This window comes from Hermetia illucens, chromosome 2 (assembly GCF_905115235.1).
Source record: "Hermetia illucens chromosome 2, iHerIll2.2.curated.20191125, whole genome shotgun sequence".
Classification (NCBI taxonomy): Eukaryota; Metazoa; Arthropoda; class Insecta; order Diptera; family Stratiomyidae; genus Hermetia; species Hermetia illucens.
In genome coordinates this window covers 79074-94603 of record NC_051850.1, presented here as the reverse complement: position 1 = coordinate 94603, position 15530 = coordinate 79074, and the positions used below count along the sequence as shown (strand labels likewise).

Genomic DNA, 15530 nt, shown 5'->3' with positions numbered 1-15530 from the left:
AATGTCGAAGGTAAAACATTAGCAGTAGTGCTGCCAGCTAGATATAATAATATCTTGATGTTCCCTAAGTCAACATTACCTAATATTTTTGCACAATACACCTCGCACAAGTATTATCGGATACAAGGTGCTCTTTCCAAATCATACCATTTGGTCTACAATGGAACATGTTCATATGTACAACAATTCTACTTAAAACTGATATTTTTGAATACTAAATGACTATTTAAGGAAAAGGTTTTGACTATTAGAAAAGAGGAAGAGACAAACTTCAACTTTGAAATGTTGCCTGAAGGATTACACTGTGTTAATTATAATGAAACTACATTTTGTGAACTAACGGCTTTAAAAATTTCCCCCAATTTCAAATTCAGTACTCAATTATATTAATATTATAATCATCGGAACATGATAACCCATCATTTAAAATGAAGAATAGCGAAAACACTCTGAAGCCTGAAGTATTCGAAAATTCCTAGATTGTGATTTACTTCCTTTAAGGTAACTCTCGACGTTCACTGTTTACGCTACGATGTTCCTGACAGGCGCCCGGATATGCGCGATTTATTTACGACTTCAGTTTTACCACAACTGCCTTGAGTAAATGCAGCACGTAACGTTACCGTGCCATCAGAGTCTTACTTCTTCTATGACATATCGTATTCTGTCAACGAGAACAATGCAAAAAGAAATTAGACTTTGAAACCCTCAAAGTAAAGTCGACATAAGTTGTTGTTTTCACATTAAGGGCAAGGCGAAAAAGTCAAATCAACATAACTACACGACCAGAGTCCGGGAAAATGTAATAGGAAGGCTTCTTCCTCCATACAGAGCGGTAGGTTAATTGACTTAGAAATTGGAAATAACCATAAATTAAGCCAGTCAGTTATGCCTCCAAGAAATAAAAAACAAGTCGGGAAACCGGAAGCTAGACGCTTTAGGTATAAAAGGTTTTGTTTGTTTCTTATGTAAGTATATTTAAGTGCAGAACTATCCCATGTATACATAGCCCGTAATGTATATATATATTTGGCATGTCAAACTATTCACTTTAATATGATATTGTTATTTAGTATTTTGAGTTGCAGTAAATTTATGCGGAAAAGACAATTTTTAGCTACTGTAAGTATATAAGTAATAGTACAAATTTGGGCAAAATTGGAGACATCATGTTTCATACTACAGTCTATATTACTGCTACTTTTTGTAACTCTGGGATAAACTTGAAGGGGTTTCTAGTCAATTTTCCCAAAAAGTGGTAATATACAAGTATTAACTTAATTTCAGCAGATATCGATATGGAGAGTATTTTGAGGCATGGACACTATGTAGAGGCACCTACATGATTTTTTTTTACAGATTTTTCGGTTCGGAAGTTTCCGAGAATGGGTCCGTTAAGGAAATTATCAATTTCAACCTCCCGCACTCCCCACCTTTCCAACAAATATCAAAACTAACAATGGCTTCGAAAAGTACTAATCAATATCTTTCGTTTGATATCCAACATGACTATATTCGGTAGAAACAAATTTTATAAAACCCCCGCCCCCCTTTCTCCTTTGCATATATGAGAACCCCTTTCTAAGGTTTTGTTTTATAAACAAAAAAAGAAAAAATGCTAACTTGAAATGCAGTGTTGCATACATTGCCCGGGATGCGATTTTGGTTGATGACTTCTGAGGTCGATGTTAAAAATCATCAAGCAACAAACATATAAACAGTTATGTTTATTATATAGAGGTCACATAAGTAATCTGCAAACTATAATACTAACTACCCAATGATTTGTAGAAAGTATAGTGCATGGTAAAGAAAACATAAAAATATTACCATAAGTATATGAAGTCTTTCGGTCACATCATAAAACTCTTCATAATTTGAATTTCAATTTCCAATCCGCATAGATCTTGAAATACTTTCCCATAATCTGAATGTATGAGTCAATTGCACAAAGGAACTGCCACCAAGAAAAGATGATAAATGGCTTTTACGATCAAAAAATCTTACCTCCTAGGAGAGTGTTTTTGCATGTATGTGTTGCGAGAGGTCCTCTTTTGCCAATAATGTGCACAACTAGTTTTCGCCGTAGCCGACCTTTAACCTAATCGACAGGAGTTTAAAAGGCCCTTATCAACTGCCCAATTATCTTCTTTTTCTTCAGCCTTTGCCCCGTTCACAAGCGGGGTCAACTCGTCGTGATCAGTTTCGCCATTTAACTTATGCTAATAGAATTTAATACAAAGCCATGGTATCTGATATCCCGTTGAGAGGAAGGTACCTCAGTCACTCAAAGTATTTCCTCCTTATCGTAAAAGATGACTGGGGGGATACATATACTAATACTAAACATATAAACATAATCACCTATAATATGAACGCATTTACCAGCTTTCGAATAAGGACAACTGACTTTTGAAATGTGTACACTCCCTTCGATAATAATGTGGAGTGCCCCCGAATGCCACCGGGAATTAAATAGATATCTGCTGGACTCGTGCAGCAGTATGCTTTATATTCTTTGGAGTCCTACGATAATAAATGCGTATATGGTTCGGATTGATGCGCTTAACCTGGAGACGATTCAGACGTTTCAGTCAGGATTTAGACTATAACATGTCGCATCTGGTTAGGGAACATTAGTGTAATGCAATGCTATGAACCAATGGAGACTTTTAATACAGATGAATGTATGATTTTTGCGAACAACTGCACACACGCCAGGAGAGACTTCTTAAAATTGACATTGCAGTTATGAGCCGATGTGAACTCTGAAAACGTCCTACGTCCAACGCGTCGCCACCGGTAGTACGCTGTTCGAGAGCTGGGCACATCATAACGTCAGCTGGTGTCTGCTCTTAGATTCAGTCCCTCAAATTTAATAAAAATAGCTCCCACAATTCGCTTGGCAGACGACATGAAAAATAAAAGAGTTATACAAACGAAACCTTAAAAATGGCTGGGGAGAAGTAGCTTCTTAATATTTGGCCCTTAATATTTCATTTGAATGTCAGTTATTCTCTTTAATTATGGCGTTAGCATCTTACATGGCTTTAGATGCAGTCAATTGACGCGAAATTGATAAGCTAGAACTGCTGTAACTTTGATACTGCTCACCGGATTTCCAGGAAACATTGCAGTATTTGAAAATTTGCTTCTCTGCTGCAAAATTTGCTACCCCTAGGATAAAGGGGAGTTTTCCGGTCAATTTCGAAAAGTTGGTAATATGCTAATATTATTAAGTTTATTCGAGCAGATATGGGAAAGGGACATATTTTGAGGCCTAAATTTCATACAAGCGAATTGTCCTGAATGCTTTGAGATTTAAGTTTGATTATTTCTGCTTGTGAAGTCTGAATCGAGATGTTTTATTTGATATCCAGCACAGGTGTATTGGGTAATCAAATTTTTTACATCCCTCCTCTGCATGTATTGGGAGCCCGCCTTTGAACTCCACGGAAATTGACGTCACTCATTATATGCTGGGGACCAAGTTTTGTTGACCGCCGAAAACACTACTTTTATGTATAAAGTTGGGACTTATTAAGCAATTTGTCGAATCACTCTTTCTAGTACCTATCCATAAAATGTCCGCATTTTTGTGAGGCAACGCTTGTAAAGGGCGTCTTTGCTAGAGTAGACATTCGAAAATTGATATATAGTAGGGCAAACATTTTGAAAGAGTAATGGGATCCAAAAAATTCTTGGACTGCGTTTAAATAGGCAGGCTTCGGGTTCTTTGGCAATAGTAGAAACCCTGAATGGAAAAATATAGTTTAATATATGTCGAAAACCAGGGTATTAAGGAAATCAAAGAACAATATAAAGATCATTAGAATATACAATAAACAAGTTTATGGCTTACTGCTGGGCTCTTCATCGGGAAAGTGTGGAAACATCCCACCTGATTTTCACTGATAAGAGGACTATATTATAGTAAACGATTAAATAGCTATTTAGTTTAGCGACTGTTCCATCCTTTTTCTCCTCCTAAACTATTATTATAAGTAATTATAAAATTAGTCAATTTTAATAGAAATCCTCAGTAAAGTTTTCCCAGGTATCTCTTTTAAAAGTTAATTAGTTTAGAATCAGCACTGCTAGTAAGCTAAAAATATTCTTTTGGGATTATTAGAGCTGAAATTCATCCCTATCTCCGCAAATTTACTTCGGCTTCTTTGTATAACAAAAAACTCTTAATGGGGAGCCAAATCAGACAAAATGTGACAATGCCACAGTTGAAGTTCCTGGAAAACTCAGGGATAACAATTTTGACTCAAATGGATAAGCTCATGAATATTTGATTTAAACGCACCGCCCACTTATACATATTCACATGGCTGAATGTCTTCTTCATTCTCTTAATACCGGCCGAGTGGTTGCTTCCTCTTGTCAAAACGAGGCTTTTCCCAATTGACAATTTTTCGAGACGTTTTTTGCATTGAATATCACAATATTTGTATGTAGAAAATCTTATTTGATGATGAAAAGTGTCTTAGCTTATATGAAACTTATAAAAGAAGTATTCGTCAAACGAATGCATATATAGATGTATAAAATTATTTCATTTCATTTCAGAGTAAGAACGAAACTAAAGATTGAAATAATATTGTAAGTATAGTCGCACCAAATGAGTGTGTGGAGTGGAAAAGTGAAACTCATGACCACACGGCTGTTAATATATTTAGTAATGAGTGCTAGGAACAATCGCTACATGTAAACAGTCAAACAAATAAATTCCAAATGCATCCATATCTATGTATGTGGTTATTCTCACTGTGATAATTCGCAAGATGAGCGCGACGAAGCAGTTATGAATACCTATATTTGAGCAGAATCAGTCGTTTCGGATTTCTAGGTATAAAAACTATGAAAAATTCCGCCTTTCCTCTACGAAAAATTGGAAATGAGTGGAGAACCCACCCTTCCCCTTTGTTTTGTGAAATGTAAAACGAACTAATAACTACTGGAAAATAGGGAATTCAAATAACAGAAAATTGAGTTCGAATTTTTCCTCCCAGACTTGGTTTTCTAGCCCTATCCCTATAATCGAAAACCACTCATAAAAGCTTTAGTGGTCTTCTTCATATGATTAAAGGGTGCAGTGGATCTAATTAAAGGGTGAAACTCGTAACCACATAATTTGCAATTGAAGTAGTTGTAAGGCAGTTGACCAATTATGGTTTTCGGTAGGTGAAGTTATGCGAGACTGGTGATCCATTAACGTGATGGAAAATGGTTTCTTTTGATGAAATAATTCAAACTTACCAATGCTTTTTGAGTCTTTAGAGTATAACTATGAAAATTTTACCTTTCATATAATTACTATCCATATTTTTTGCGATGGTAGACAATAGTTTTTCATGTTACTGTCTACCCAGTAAGTAAAGTATTAATATAATGAGAAATCTTTGCGAATGTTCTTTTCTGAATTCATATTTCCAATCCCCTTTTTGAATATAATTGGGAAAGCAATCGAACGACATACAATGCAAATCCTATTTAGCATACTTAATGAATAGATTTTTCCTGTGTATTTATTGTTTCAATGCTCACCATTCCCACAACTATATAAATACTGTTCGAGTAGTTATGGAACGTTAGAGCAAATTGCTTTAAATCGGAATCAATTTTGAATTAAAGCTGACTTAATCAACCCGAATCGTGAAACATGTTGTGGAAAATTATTTCAAATTTTTCTATCGGTCAACAGCTCTCCTCTTTGTCTGAGTGCACATTAAAACAAGTTTAAATATCAAGTTGTGACTAATAGAAACTTCATGGGAACGACCTAGGTGCTTTAGAAGATTTTGCCTGAATCGAGTGAAAAGTGTTTCCCTGTTGTATATTTATTTAAACATCATGGATGATATGGACGGTGTTATGTATGTGTCGCTAAAATAAACGTGGCAGTTATATGATTAGCAGTTCCAACAATGTGTACCATTGATGTACACTAATTCATACCTCTAATCCTCCTTAATATAGGACGGCATCCTTGCCTCAGCTTCCTTGCACGATATTTTAATTCAAAAAAAATCCTGGTAACGGTATGTTAATGGGGGGGGGGGGACATTTTTAATAACCATAACAATATATTTATAGTATATGGAGTATGAAAGTGCGTATTGACAATCTTATCATATGCTCTACTAAAACGCTTCCCGTTGCAAAAGTATATTACAACGTTTCTAACCATCAAGATAATTAGAAGAATAAAACAGCTACGGCTTTCCTTGTAAAATAATTATTTTTAATTTTTCTATAAAATTCTTTAAATTCCTTTAAATTTGAAAAGCACGAAATGCGATCGTATGCCAAATGTAGTTCGAGCTGTAGTATTGATACATTAAAAATTTGTTGTGCCAGGCATTGACATCGAAATTCCTACAAATGGTTGACCAATCGTGTGACTTTACGAGGTAGAAACATTTCTAACTCCAATTTAAGATACTTCGCTCCCAAGTAAAACCTTGATAATTTCTCAGTTAGAAACTGCAGTTGAAGGGGCTTTGTTTCAACTTTAATTTAACTTTAACGTAAATGTCCGGATAGCACGGTGGTTATATCACTAAGCTGTCACCAAAATGAATAGGAGATATCCGATCGGGTAAAACTACTCTAGAGTATTTGGTCCTAGGACCACAACATTGCCACCATCACAGGGTTGACAAGAATAGAACTATCTAGTTCTACTTCATAGTCAATTAAGCCAAAACATTAGACCATAACACAACAGAAAACTTATGAATATAATAATCAATGGCGCGACAGTCAAATTTGAACCTAGACCTTGAACCCTGCTAGATCATGTCATTCTTAGACCGAAACGGTACGCCTGGAAGCAACGCGTTGAGCATTACGCTCATCTGGATTTATTATCCTGATTTGATTTGAAGTATACTTTAATAGTTGAGTGGAACATACTGTTGAAAAATTACAGCGAATCATTTAAACATTTTGTCACTTCAGCGACGGGATTGATTTAAAATTTGTATATAGCACTCTGTCTAAGGGCCGGTATTTAGTATGCGAAAAACTTTCATGCATACGGTGGTTCCGTCCGAGCCGCTGATACTGGGGAGCCCCGATCGTCGTTAACCACAGTCAGTATAGGCCGACACCATAAGGATGACATAAAATGCAAAATGTAAATGTATTCCACCGGTTCTTAACAAGCGTTCAAGCGAAGAATACTCCAAGGAATTTTTAACCCCCACAGGAGGATATATGGTGGGCGGTTCATCCAATCATCTAATCCGTGAGGGTGGATGATCCGGCTGGAAAAGTCTATAATGGCTATATATATAGTACATATATAATAACTATACTAGAAAAAGAAGACTTGGCTGACCATGCCCCAGATGAGTAGGAAGGCGGGCAGTGGAAAAGGATGCGTTGCACAGACGAATGTAAGTTCGAATGTTTTGGTGCCCAGAATCAGCGCAGCACCATCTCAAAGAAAACTACCTCTCTGGAATGTAATGCCCATTGTTAATCATGCTGGAGACAATACTATGTTGTTGTCATGTTGAAAGGTGTACATTTCATTTGTGTTATTTTTTTATTAGCAAATGCTGAAACTGACCTTAGAAATTTAATTTTGAATCAAAACCATAAGTACCGATGTATTTTCAATAAGGAAGAAATTGTAAATAGGAAACAGGGATCACTTAATTCTATATCCAAAGAAATCCTTATGTTGAATATTTTCCGCTTCTCGAACTACATTCTTACCTCAATTTATAGCTTCCTTAACATTCGTTTTGTTCATTCAAATCAAGCGTCACTTTTTTTTATTATATTATGCGCGCATGGCTCATTACTTTGAGATTATATCCCCTACAGAACGATCTGTGGAGACTCAAAGTCAACACATCTCAAATTAGTGAATATGTTTAATTTACTTTCAATTTCATTCTAGCGACACGGGTATCACATTGAACTATATTTTGTACATTAATTACATGATGTTTTCTAAGCAGTTATGATACCTCGCTGAAAACATTCAGTAAATTTGTACCTTTGTGTAAGGGACATAAAAGCTTTTTTAAGCCACGTGTTTTTCTTTGAACGACGAGTTACAATACAAGCGCACACTTTTCTGAGGTGATGTCGAATCGTGGGAGCAGTAGCTTTCATCAACTGATAGCAAACCGTTAAAAGCACTTCATACTGCAATGTCAAAATCTGAGAAAACATACACTATGTACATCAAAAATAATGAACTTATGCCAAATGTGACAATCACTCAATAGTAAACACTCTAGCACTAGAAATAATCAGAAAGTAAAATCCCTTAAAATGTGGGTTAAGTATATTAATCCATTTTGTGGTCATTAGCTTCTAAATTTGATTAATTTTCTCACAACCAATTTCACCTTAAGTGAGCGAACAGGCACTTTTTTCTTTAAAGTTGTGCCACTTTAGTGCGTACTAAGAATAGAAATACATTAATTATTCACTAGCCCCGTAGTTAGGCTACCATAGGATGTATCACTGCATCACGATTATGTTCTATATGCAAATTACTTAACTGTAAACCTACTTTACCGTCGACCTTCCTCGTTCATCTATCGCGTTCAACTGATCTTGGAAAAGTATTTCAAATGATTCACCAGAAAAACACAGCATTATTTTAAAAGGCCCAGCAAACTGTCCTGAGGCAAAAGCCTGAGGGGAGAAAGAGCTTCATATCGAGATAGACAAGACCAGTTACAAGCTGCTCTTACTTCGACCATCCGTCTGCTGGTGAATTCGCCGCGATAACGACTATGCGATTCATCGTGTGAATTTTGCCCATGGGCTCCTAGAAAGCCTTACCACTTCTCGTACATGTGGCCTTTCACCCATCTCAGCTGCTACATAGCAATTCGGCCTGTCTATCCACCCGTAGTAATCCAGACCAATTGTAAAACATTTTACCCAATGCCGCCCAATACCCAGCACCTAGCTGCTAACCGAGCTCTAGGCAAGGTGAATCCATTCCATAGACGGTTGCGCCCTTCACATAGCATCCTTATCACCCGTTCACTCATCTTCAACTGGTCCGAAGTACCCGGCATGTGAGCCCTAGAAAACTATCACCTAGCAGCCCCCTCAAAATCATTCCAAATTGTCTCCGAAAAAAACCAAGTCTCCCTCATTGCGGAAGCATTTACTGAACACCCCATCAATGTCGCAATCGAACCACACTCCAAGCACTCACCCTGTTCGTCGTTTGCATTGCCATCGTCATCATCTTCGTTGCCGTCATTTACGGTCGTAAACGAGATGTCTCGCACGTTCCATTCGTAGGCTCACAATCCTATTTTGGGCTTTTATTACCACCTAATGCAACGCAAGGACACCGGCGTAACAAAGTTCAGAGCCTAGCTTTCGAAAAATCCATTCAGCTGGCACTGGGTGACTACAGCGCTATGTCCTGCATGGTCTCATTCACACATACACAAAAGCTTTTCACTTTAGCTAGAGCTTATGACAATAAATCGATGCAGTAGCTTTAAGGATTGTATGTTCCCCATCGATGTTGACATTAGGTACACTGTTAAAAACTCCTGGAAACATTCTAAATACCTTCTGGTAAAATTAATATCTACATTCAATCTCTCTCCGGAATATTCTCCCTGCAAACTATAATAATTTCTTTATACTAAATAATTGGCACTGACACGTCAATGTCATATTCATACAAACGTCAACAATCGAGAAATGCTCCCGTTAAATCATTACATATATTTTCAAGCAAAAATGCTAACGGAATGCATTCTACGCCACTGATTTACTTTCCATAACGCCCCTTGCAAGAAACTTTTTCAAGCCCATCTAGCCTACACAATGTGTTGCCTTATTCATTTGTAGAGCATGCGCTCTACTGGCAATTGTCCTATCCAATCACCATTGGGGACATCTTTGTGAATAATTGTAAGCCCACCAGTTAGGATGAAGCGCAAATTTTGTTGAAGGGGCCTAAATAGGCTCTACCCCGACATTAAAGCTTTTTTCTCTGTAAAATGTCTGGCAGCCTGCAACAACAATTTTCAACGTATTCGTCCTCCAAGTTGGTGGTATAACTGCCACATTTGAGAAATTGTTTTGTGGACCACGTGCTTCTGACAGGGGACGTCCCTTTAACATATACAAAGTGAATGCTACAAGGAACACCATGTGAGATTTTATATTAGCCCAGCCAAACCAGGCCTAACCAGCACTCATACATGCATTTCATGCAACCGCAATGTGCAATCGGTTTCATCGAGCTGAGTCCGGGGTTCAACTGAAAAATTGCAGAAACCAAACTAATTAATTTGTGTAACAAAATAGGCGAATTAAGACTGGAGCCAATGAACTGTGTATATTTAAAGTAATTTGAACGATATTCGAAGGTTTAATTCAACATATAAACTTAGACTGTAAATTTTACTCTTAGAAAAAACCAAACCTTTTTTTTCGAAACAAGATTTTCTTATTATCTTTTAAAATTACACAACTAAACTAAAATCTAACTTAGGAACTCCCTTAACAATTTATCTTAATCTAAGGTATAAACTAAAACCAAAACTAACTTAAATTTAACAAGGTTTCTTGATATATCAGAAAACCACAGTCTGAAATTTTTACAAAAACGAGGCGAGTGATGTGGTATCGAGAATTTGGATAGGATGGGGGCATGCGAAAGGGGTCTTGGGACTAGAAGCTAAGATGGGCGCGAATGACGGGTAAGTTTGTAAAATTGGGAATATTTACCCATGTAAAAGACTACTCGACCTTGGAGATCAAAAAGGCGGCTTTGGGATCGGAATAATTGAGGGAACAGATGAGTTGGCAGAAACTTCTCTTCAACGATCTTGATCTGCATGACCTGGATAATGAGTTGGTTGGGATAGGAGTAGCACTTGGTGAGTAAGTTGACGGCATAACTTTCTAAAAAGGCGCCGATGCGGGGAGTTTGATAGGAGTCGTACAGGATTTGCTTGGATATATGTTTGGACAAGTCTTTGTTTTTGAATGCGTTGGAACAGTGGCAAAGGTCTTCGCGCTTTTGGCGCCGTAGTTGTCGAAACAATTTGTTCGTAGTAAAACCTTCTGGGGCTTGGAGATCTTGTATATCATGGTAGAGCATAGGGATCATAAGGCGCCGGTTGCACGCCACCCTGCCTTGGTAATAAGGGGTACGTGGGATCGTTTCATCTGGAAATAAGTGATTACTTTGACGGTTGGGATGTGAGTGCTTTGAATTTTGCGTGACATGGTGTGGATGCCCCTATACATTTTCGGCGTCAAGGGGATGTGTCCGTGGAGCAGGTTGTTTTGCTATTTTTGGGGATTTCGGGATATATTCCATTTAGAGAATTATTTGTAAAACCCGTCTAAATAAGAATACATACAAGGTCGAAAGCCTTACTTACATAGAGACAGGCGGCTGTGTTTTCAGGTTGTGGAGCGAATTCGGCAATCAACAGAACAAGTAAAGCTGATTCTTGTAAAAAAACATGCGCAACAGAACTGCCTCAAAGCTAAGGACCTACGACGTCGGGGAGGAGGGTTTAAGAACATTGTTCTGTCAGTTTTTCAACGTAAACAAACTCTAGCCTATCTAACTTGAACCCAGCAGCAGATTGACATTCGGAAAAAGAAACCTATTCACGGGAGGCGTATTATTTATATTGAAGTTTTCAACAGATTTTTATCTAATGGTATACAATTTAACAAAACGGGAGTCCTCCATCAATTTAAAATGTATATGAAATTAGAAAAACATTTATTTGGACAAATCCCCTCAAAAAAAGTGTTTCGCTAGCTTCGTGTGCCGTTAGTAATACCAGAAAATACAGGAAATAAAAGCTCGACGCGTCAAATATGACATGTGTTTACACAAGTAATACACAAAGTATTTCTTATTTATACAAGAAATACACAAAGCATTTCGTGTGTAAATATATTTGAATGCAGACTATTTGATTTGTATCTAGTCCGTAACGTATATGCGTTTAGCTTGTCAGACTACTCACTTTAGTGTGATATTGATATTGAGTGCTTCAGGTTGCAGTAAATTTACACGGGAGAGACAATTTTGAACTAATAAAAGTGCAAGTTGCACTAAACTTAAGGATAATATACATTATAATATATTTAGTATTACTACAAATTTTGATGATTCTAAGACAAACTTAAGAGGGGTTCTCAGTCAGTTTCCTATGGCTTGGCGTTCATGGTTCCCAGTCCACCTTGCCAATTTTATGTGATTCGGTACAGCCCTCTCAGAAAAATAGGTATGATAAACAGACAAACACATAGACATTGAACCGATCTTCATAAGATTTTGTTTTATACAAAATCTTGAATAACAACGTTCGCATTTTGTCACAAATAAAACAACATCAATCCAATCAAAACCCCACGCGCGTGCTCTCTGACTTTGAAGGCGCTGGTCGCCATAATTGTCCACAAATTCAGGAAAGCAATTGTTTGCAACGGCTGCAACGCTCGCGTAATAAATCCAGTGTGGAAGAAATTTTGTTAGCACTTTCTAGCAAGTGAAAACTACACTGACGTACGATAATTTGAACTGTAGACGCTCTGCTGGAGACAAGCCATGGTTTCGGGAACGCTCAAATTCATGCGATGTGAAGAGATGATGCTCAACAAATCTACCGTACTTCCTCTTTGATGTATCAAATAAACACGATTTTCCGCGTCATTACCAATCGTAATGTCATCACCTATCAACCGCTAGATGTCATATAATCGCCAGTTAAAGCAGCATGCTTCGTGATCACCTAGCCTGGTTCATTCAATTCGCTGCTCCAGATCAATACTGCTGGAGGGAAATTCACTCTTCAAGTCCTGTCATTTAAACAAGTCGAGGTCTCTTGGAAGCTTGGTGAATTTACGAATATAATCATGATTCCCCTAACTATTTGTTGAAAAATTCAACATAATTTTAACTAATTGTTCCTAGATTTTGGTGGTTCTCTTTACAAATCGGTCAATAGAAGTTCTTTAAAAGCTGTACTGTGCTTCGTCTTATTTTCAGGTCTTTGGAATGAGCGACTTTTTTCACAACTAATTAGCAGTTACCCCATCATTGCGGCATAAGTCCTGGTCATTAATTCAGGGATGAGATTAGCCCCGCGGGACTTGCACAAAGCGCTGAAGACGCTCGATATAAGGGCCTAACTATATAGTACATGGAGATAAAAAAAAACTCGTCATTGTTGCAGCTCTTGCTACAGCCCGAAAAGTCCCATCCAATCAATGATCAGGACGATGTCCTGCATGGTATACATATGTAAAAATCATGTTCCAGATATCCCAAATGAAACATTTTATACTACAGTGATTTGAAAATCTCCGAATACTGATATTTTAATCAAAGAATAACCTTATCGTCTGTAAGATGTCGCAAACTTCCCCTGTGTTCGTTTGAAGAAAGATCGCATTGAACATCACACCTTCGCAAATACTCGCCATTAATTATATGAAAAAATCCAAGAAAATGGAAATGAAGATACTGTTAATCAAACATTTCGCCAACCGGGGGTACGAAAATGCAAGTTTATCGTTTTTGCGTGAAGTAATATCAGATTTTGCTACGAATAATGTGGACGATCTTGACGATTCTGAAAGCAGCGCCAATTCGGTGGTTGAAGAGAAACAGTTCTGCACACCTGATCAAGTTTATGAACCGAAGGAACTAATTGCTTAATTTAATTTAATATGATAATTTTTGCGAAAAATACGATTTTTTTGTATTTTTTTCATATATATCATATAACTGAAGAGTAAAAATCGAGAATATATATATATTTTTTTTTGGAAAAAGTCTTTTATATGTTTGCACCAGTAAGCTTCCAATCGCGATCATAATGTAAGCGATTTTTGGGAAACGCCACAGCCTTAGTAGCCTATGTATGCAGCTCATGTATAAAAGGCAATTAATATCGAAATGAAAGCATTTATTTTTGGTATACGTACAAAACATAGTTACTAATTTATAACAACCACTACTAAAGATATATTGACCTTCCCGTTTGCAAGGTTTTTTTGGTGAAGTGAGGCATTAATAATATATTCACCATCAGGAATAATACCGACCGGTATGATGCCATTCGCTGTAAAGTTGCGGAAATAGTATTCCCCCTATATAAAAAAAACAATGGAAACATATAGAATTTTGTAATATTTACTTCATTTTGGAACATACAGCTTCCAGGGGGCATCCCTTTATATTGGTAAATTGTCGAGCTCTTCCAAGGGCAAGCCTCAAAAGGGGGTCTTTCGAGGCAGTTATCCAATGTTCACAAAAATCTTCACTAGAGTATTTGAGTAAAGTTTGATAGAAATCACCAGCACCAGAATGTATTCTTATTAACATTGAGAATAAAGTATTCCCTCTTGCAATAGGTTGGAGCATAGTGACGTTGGCATCCAGAAAAGTTTTATTTGTTATTTTATGTGAAATGATCATCATTTCCGGATCCGCATCGACGTTCAGTTCAGTTAACTCCGTTTGAAAAATGTTCTACCAGAAAACTGTAATTATAACTCAGGATAGTTCAAAATCTTACTTACATTTCTGGAGTTCCTGCCTTTCACTGGATTAGTAATCCACAATAAAATAGTACAGAAAAGTACTCCCTCGTTCGGCTTCATCTCACTAAAACGTTGTACAAACTACTTCATAATTACGAAAATTACCCTATTTATACCGGCAAATCATCTCCACTATTTAATGAGGCTCTATTTGGGCTGATTATTATCCGATTATATTCACTGTACCATTGTTAGGGACAAATTAACGGAATAGTTCTATATAGGTTTTATTTCCCAAAACATTAACTTTTCTGCGCCATTACATAAAAACAAAGGCATCTAATGCAGCTTTTAAATGATCAGGTTAATTGTTACAATACAATCACAAACAAATACGATCGCATTTCTATTAGAAGTTTAGGTTTAAATTATATATGAGATGAAAGAAGATAAGAATGAACACTCAATCATTATTTATTAGAGATATGTCCTTATTTTCCCTAAAAGATAACCAAATGTATATATTTTCTTATTGAAGCTTTGCAATCAATTATCCCTACGATCAGAACACAAAACTCAAGAAGGAACACATATGTATATATATATATAAGAAACTTTAAGAAAAGGACATAAACGGTTTCGTCCAGGAGAGAAGCAACTCGTCAAACACTGCTTCATCTCTGCGCTGGTAACAGCGTGACCGAAAATAGCTACATGTGATAATCATTCCTTTCTATATACAACACTACCCGACATCTTGAATGCCAGGCGATTTCTCGTCCAATTCAAAAATAAAATTAAGTAATTCCCTTTGGTTTTTCACCATTGTAGTTGCCGTAGGCATTTAAATTTCTACAAAAATGCCACCTTTACAATGCGTACTAAAATCGTTATAATTCAAAAGCTGTGATAGCTAGAGCATTATACTTTAAAAGAAACAAGTCGGAAACCCGGAAGCCATCCTTTTCGTTTTTAGCTTTTGTCCCGGTCAGAAGCGG

The 15530-nt window shown here is 36.8% G+C and overlaps 1 protein-coding gene and 1 long non-coding RNA gene across 2 annotated transcripts in view; both read right to left on the bottom strand.

The window, feature by feature from the left end:
• LOC119649663 overlaps positions 1-8742 on the bottom strand; it is an 88313-nt gene extending 79571 nt beyond the window's left edge. Inside the window, exon 1 of the long non-coding RNA XR_005249167.1 lies at positions 7735-8742. This is a non-coding gene — a long non-coding RNA (uncharacterized LOC119649663). The remainder of the gene's footprint in view (positions 1-7734) is intronic.
• A 5192-nt stretch (positions 8743-13934) lies between these two features.
• Positions 13935-14661, bottom strand: LOC119649749. Its single transcript, XM_038052038.1, has 3 exons — positions 14572-14661; positions 14204-14521; positions 13935-14139 (listed from the first exon to the last, which is right to left on the bottom strand). The coding sequence occupies exons 1-3, from the start codon at positions 14650-14652 to the stop codon at positions 13987-13989; spliced, it is 552 nt and encodes a 183-aa protein (XP_037907966.1). The 5' UTR covers positions 14653-14661; the 3' UTR covers positions 13935-13986.
• Between the last annotated feature and the right edge of the window lie 869 nt (positions 14662-15530).

What these genes read in the sequence shown, in the direction of transcription:
- LOC119649749 (XM_038052038.1), bottom strand. Translation starts at nt 14,652, where the DNA reads ATGAAGCCGAACGAGGGAGTACTTTTCTGTACTATTTTATTGTGGATT. An exon ending in AAGGCAGGAACTCCAGAAAT is followed by an intron (nt 14,522 to 14,571) that starts GTAAGTAAGATT and finishes GTTTTCTGGTAG; the next exon opens with AACATTTTTCAAACGGAGTT. An exon ending in AGGGATGCCCCCTGGAAGCT is followed by an intron (nt 14,140 to 14,203) that starts GTATGTTCCAAA and finishes TTTTTTATATAG; the next exon opens with GGGGAATACTATTTCCGCAA.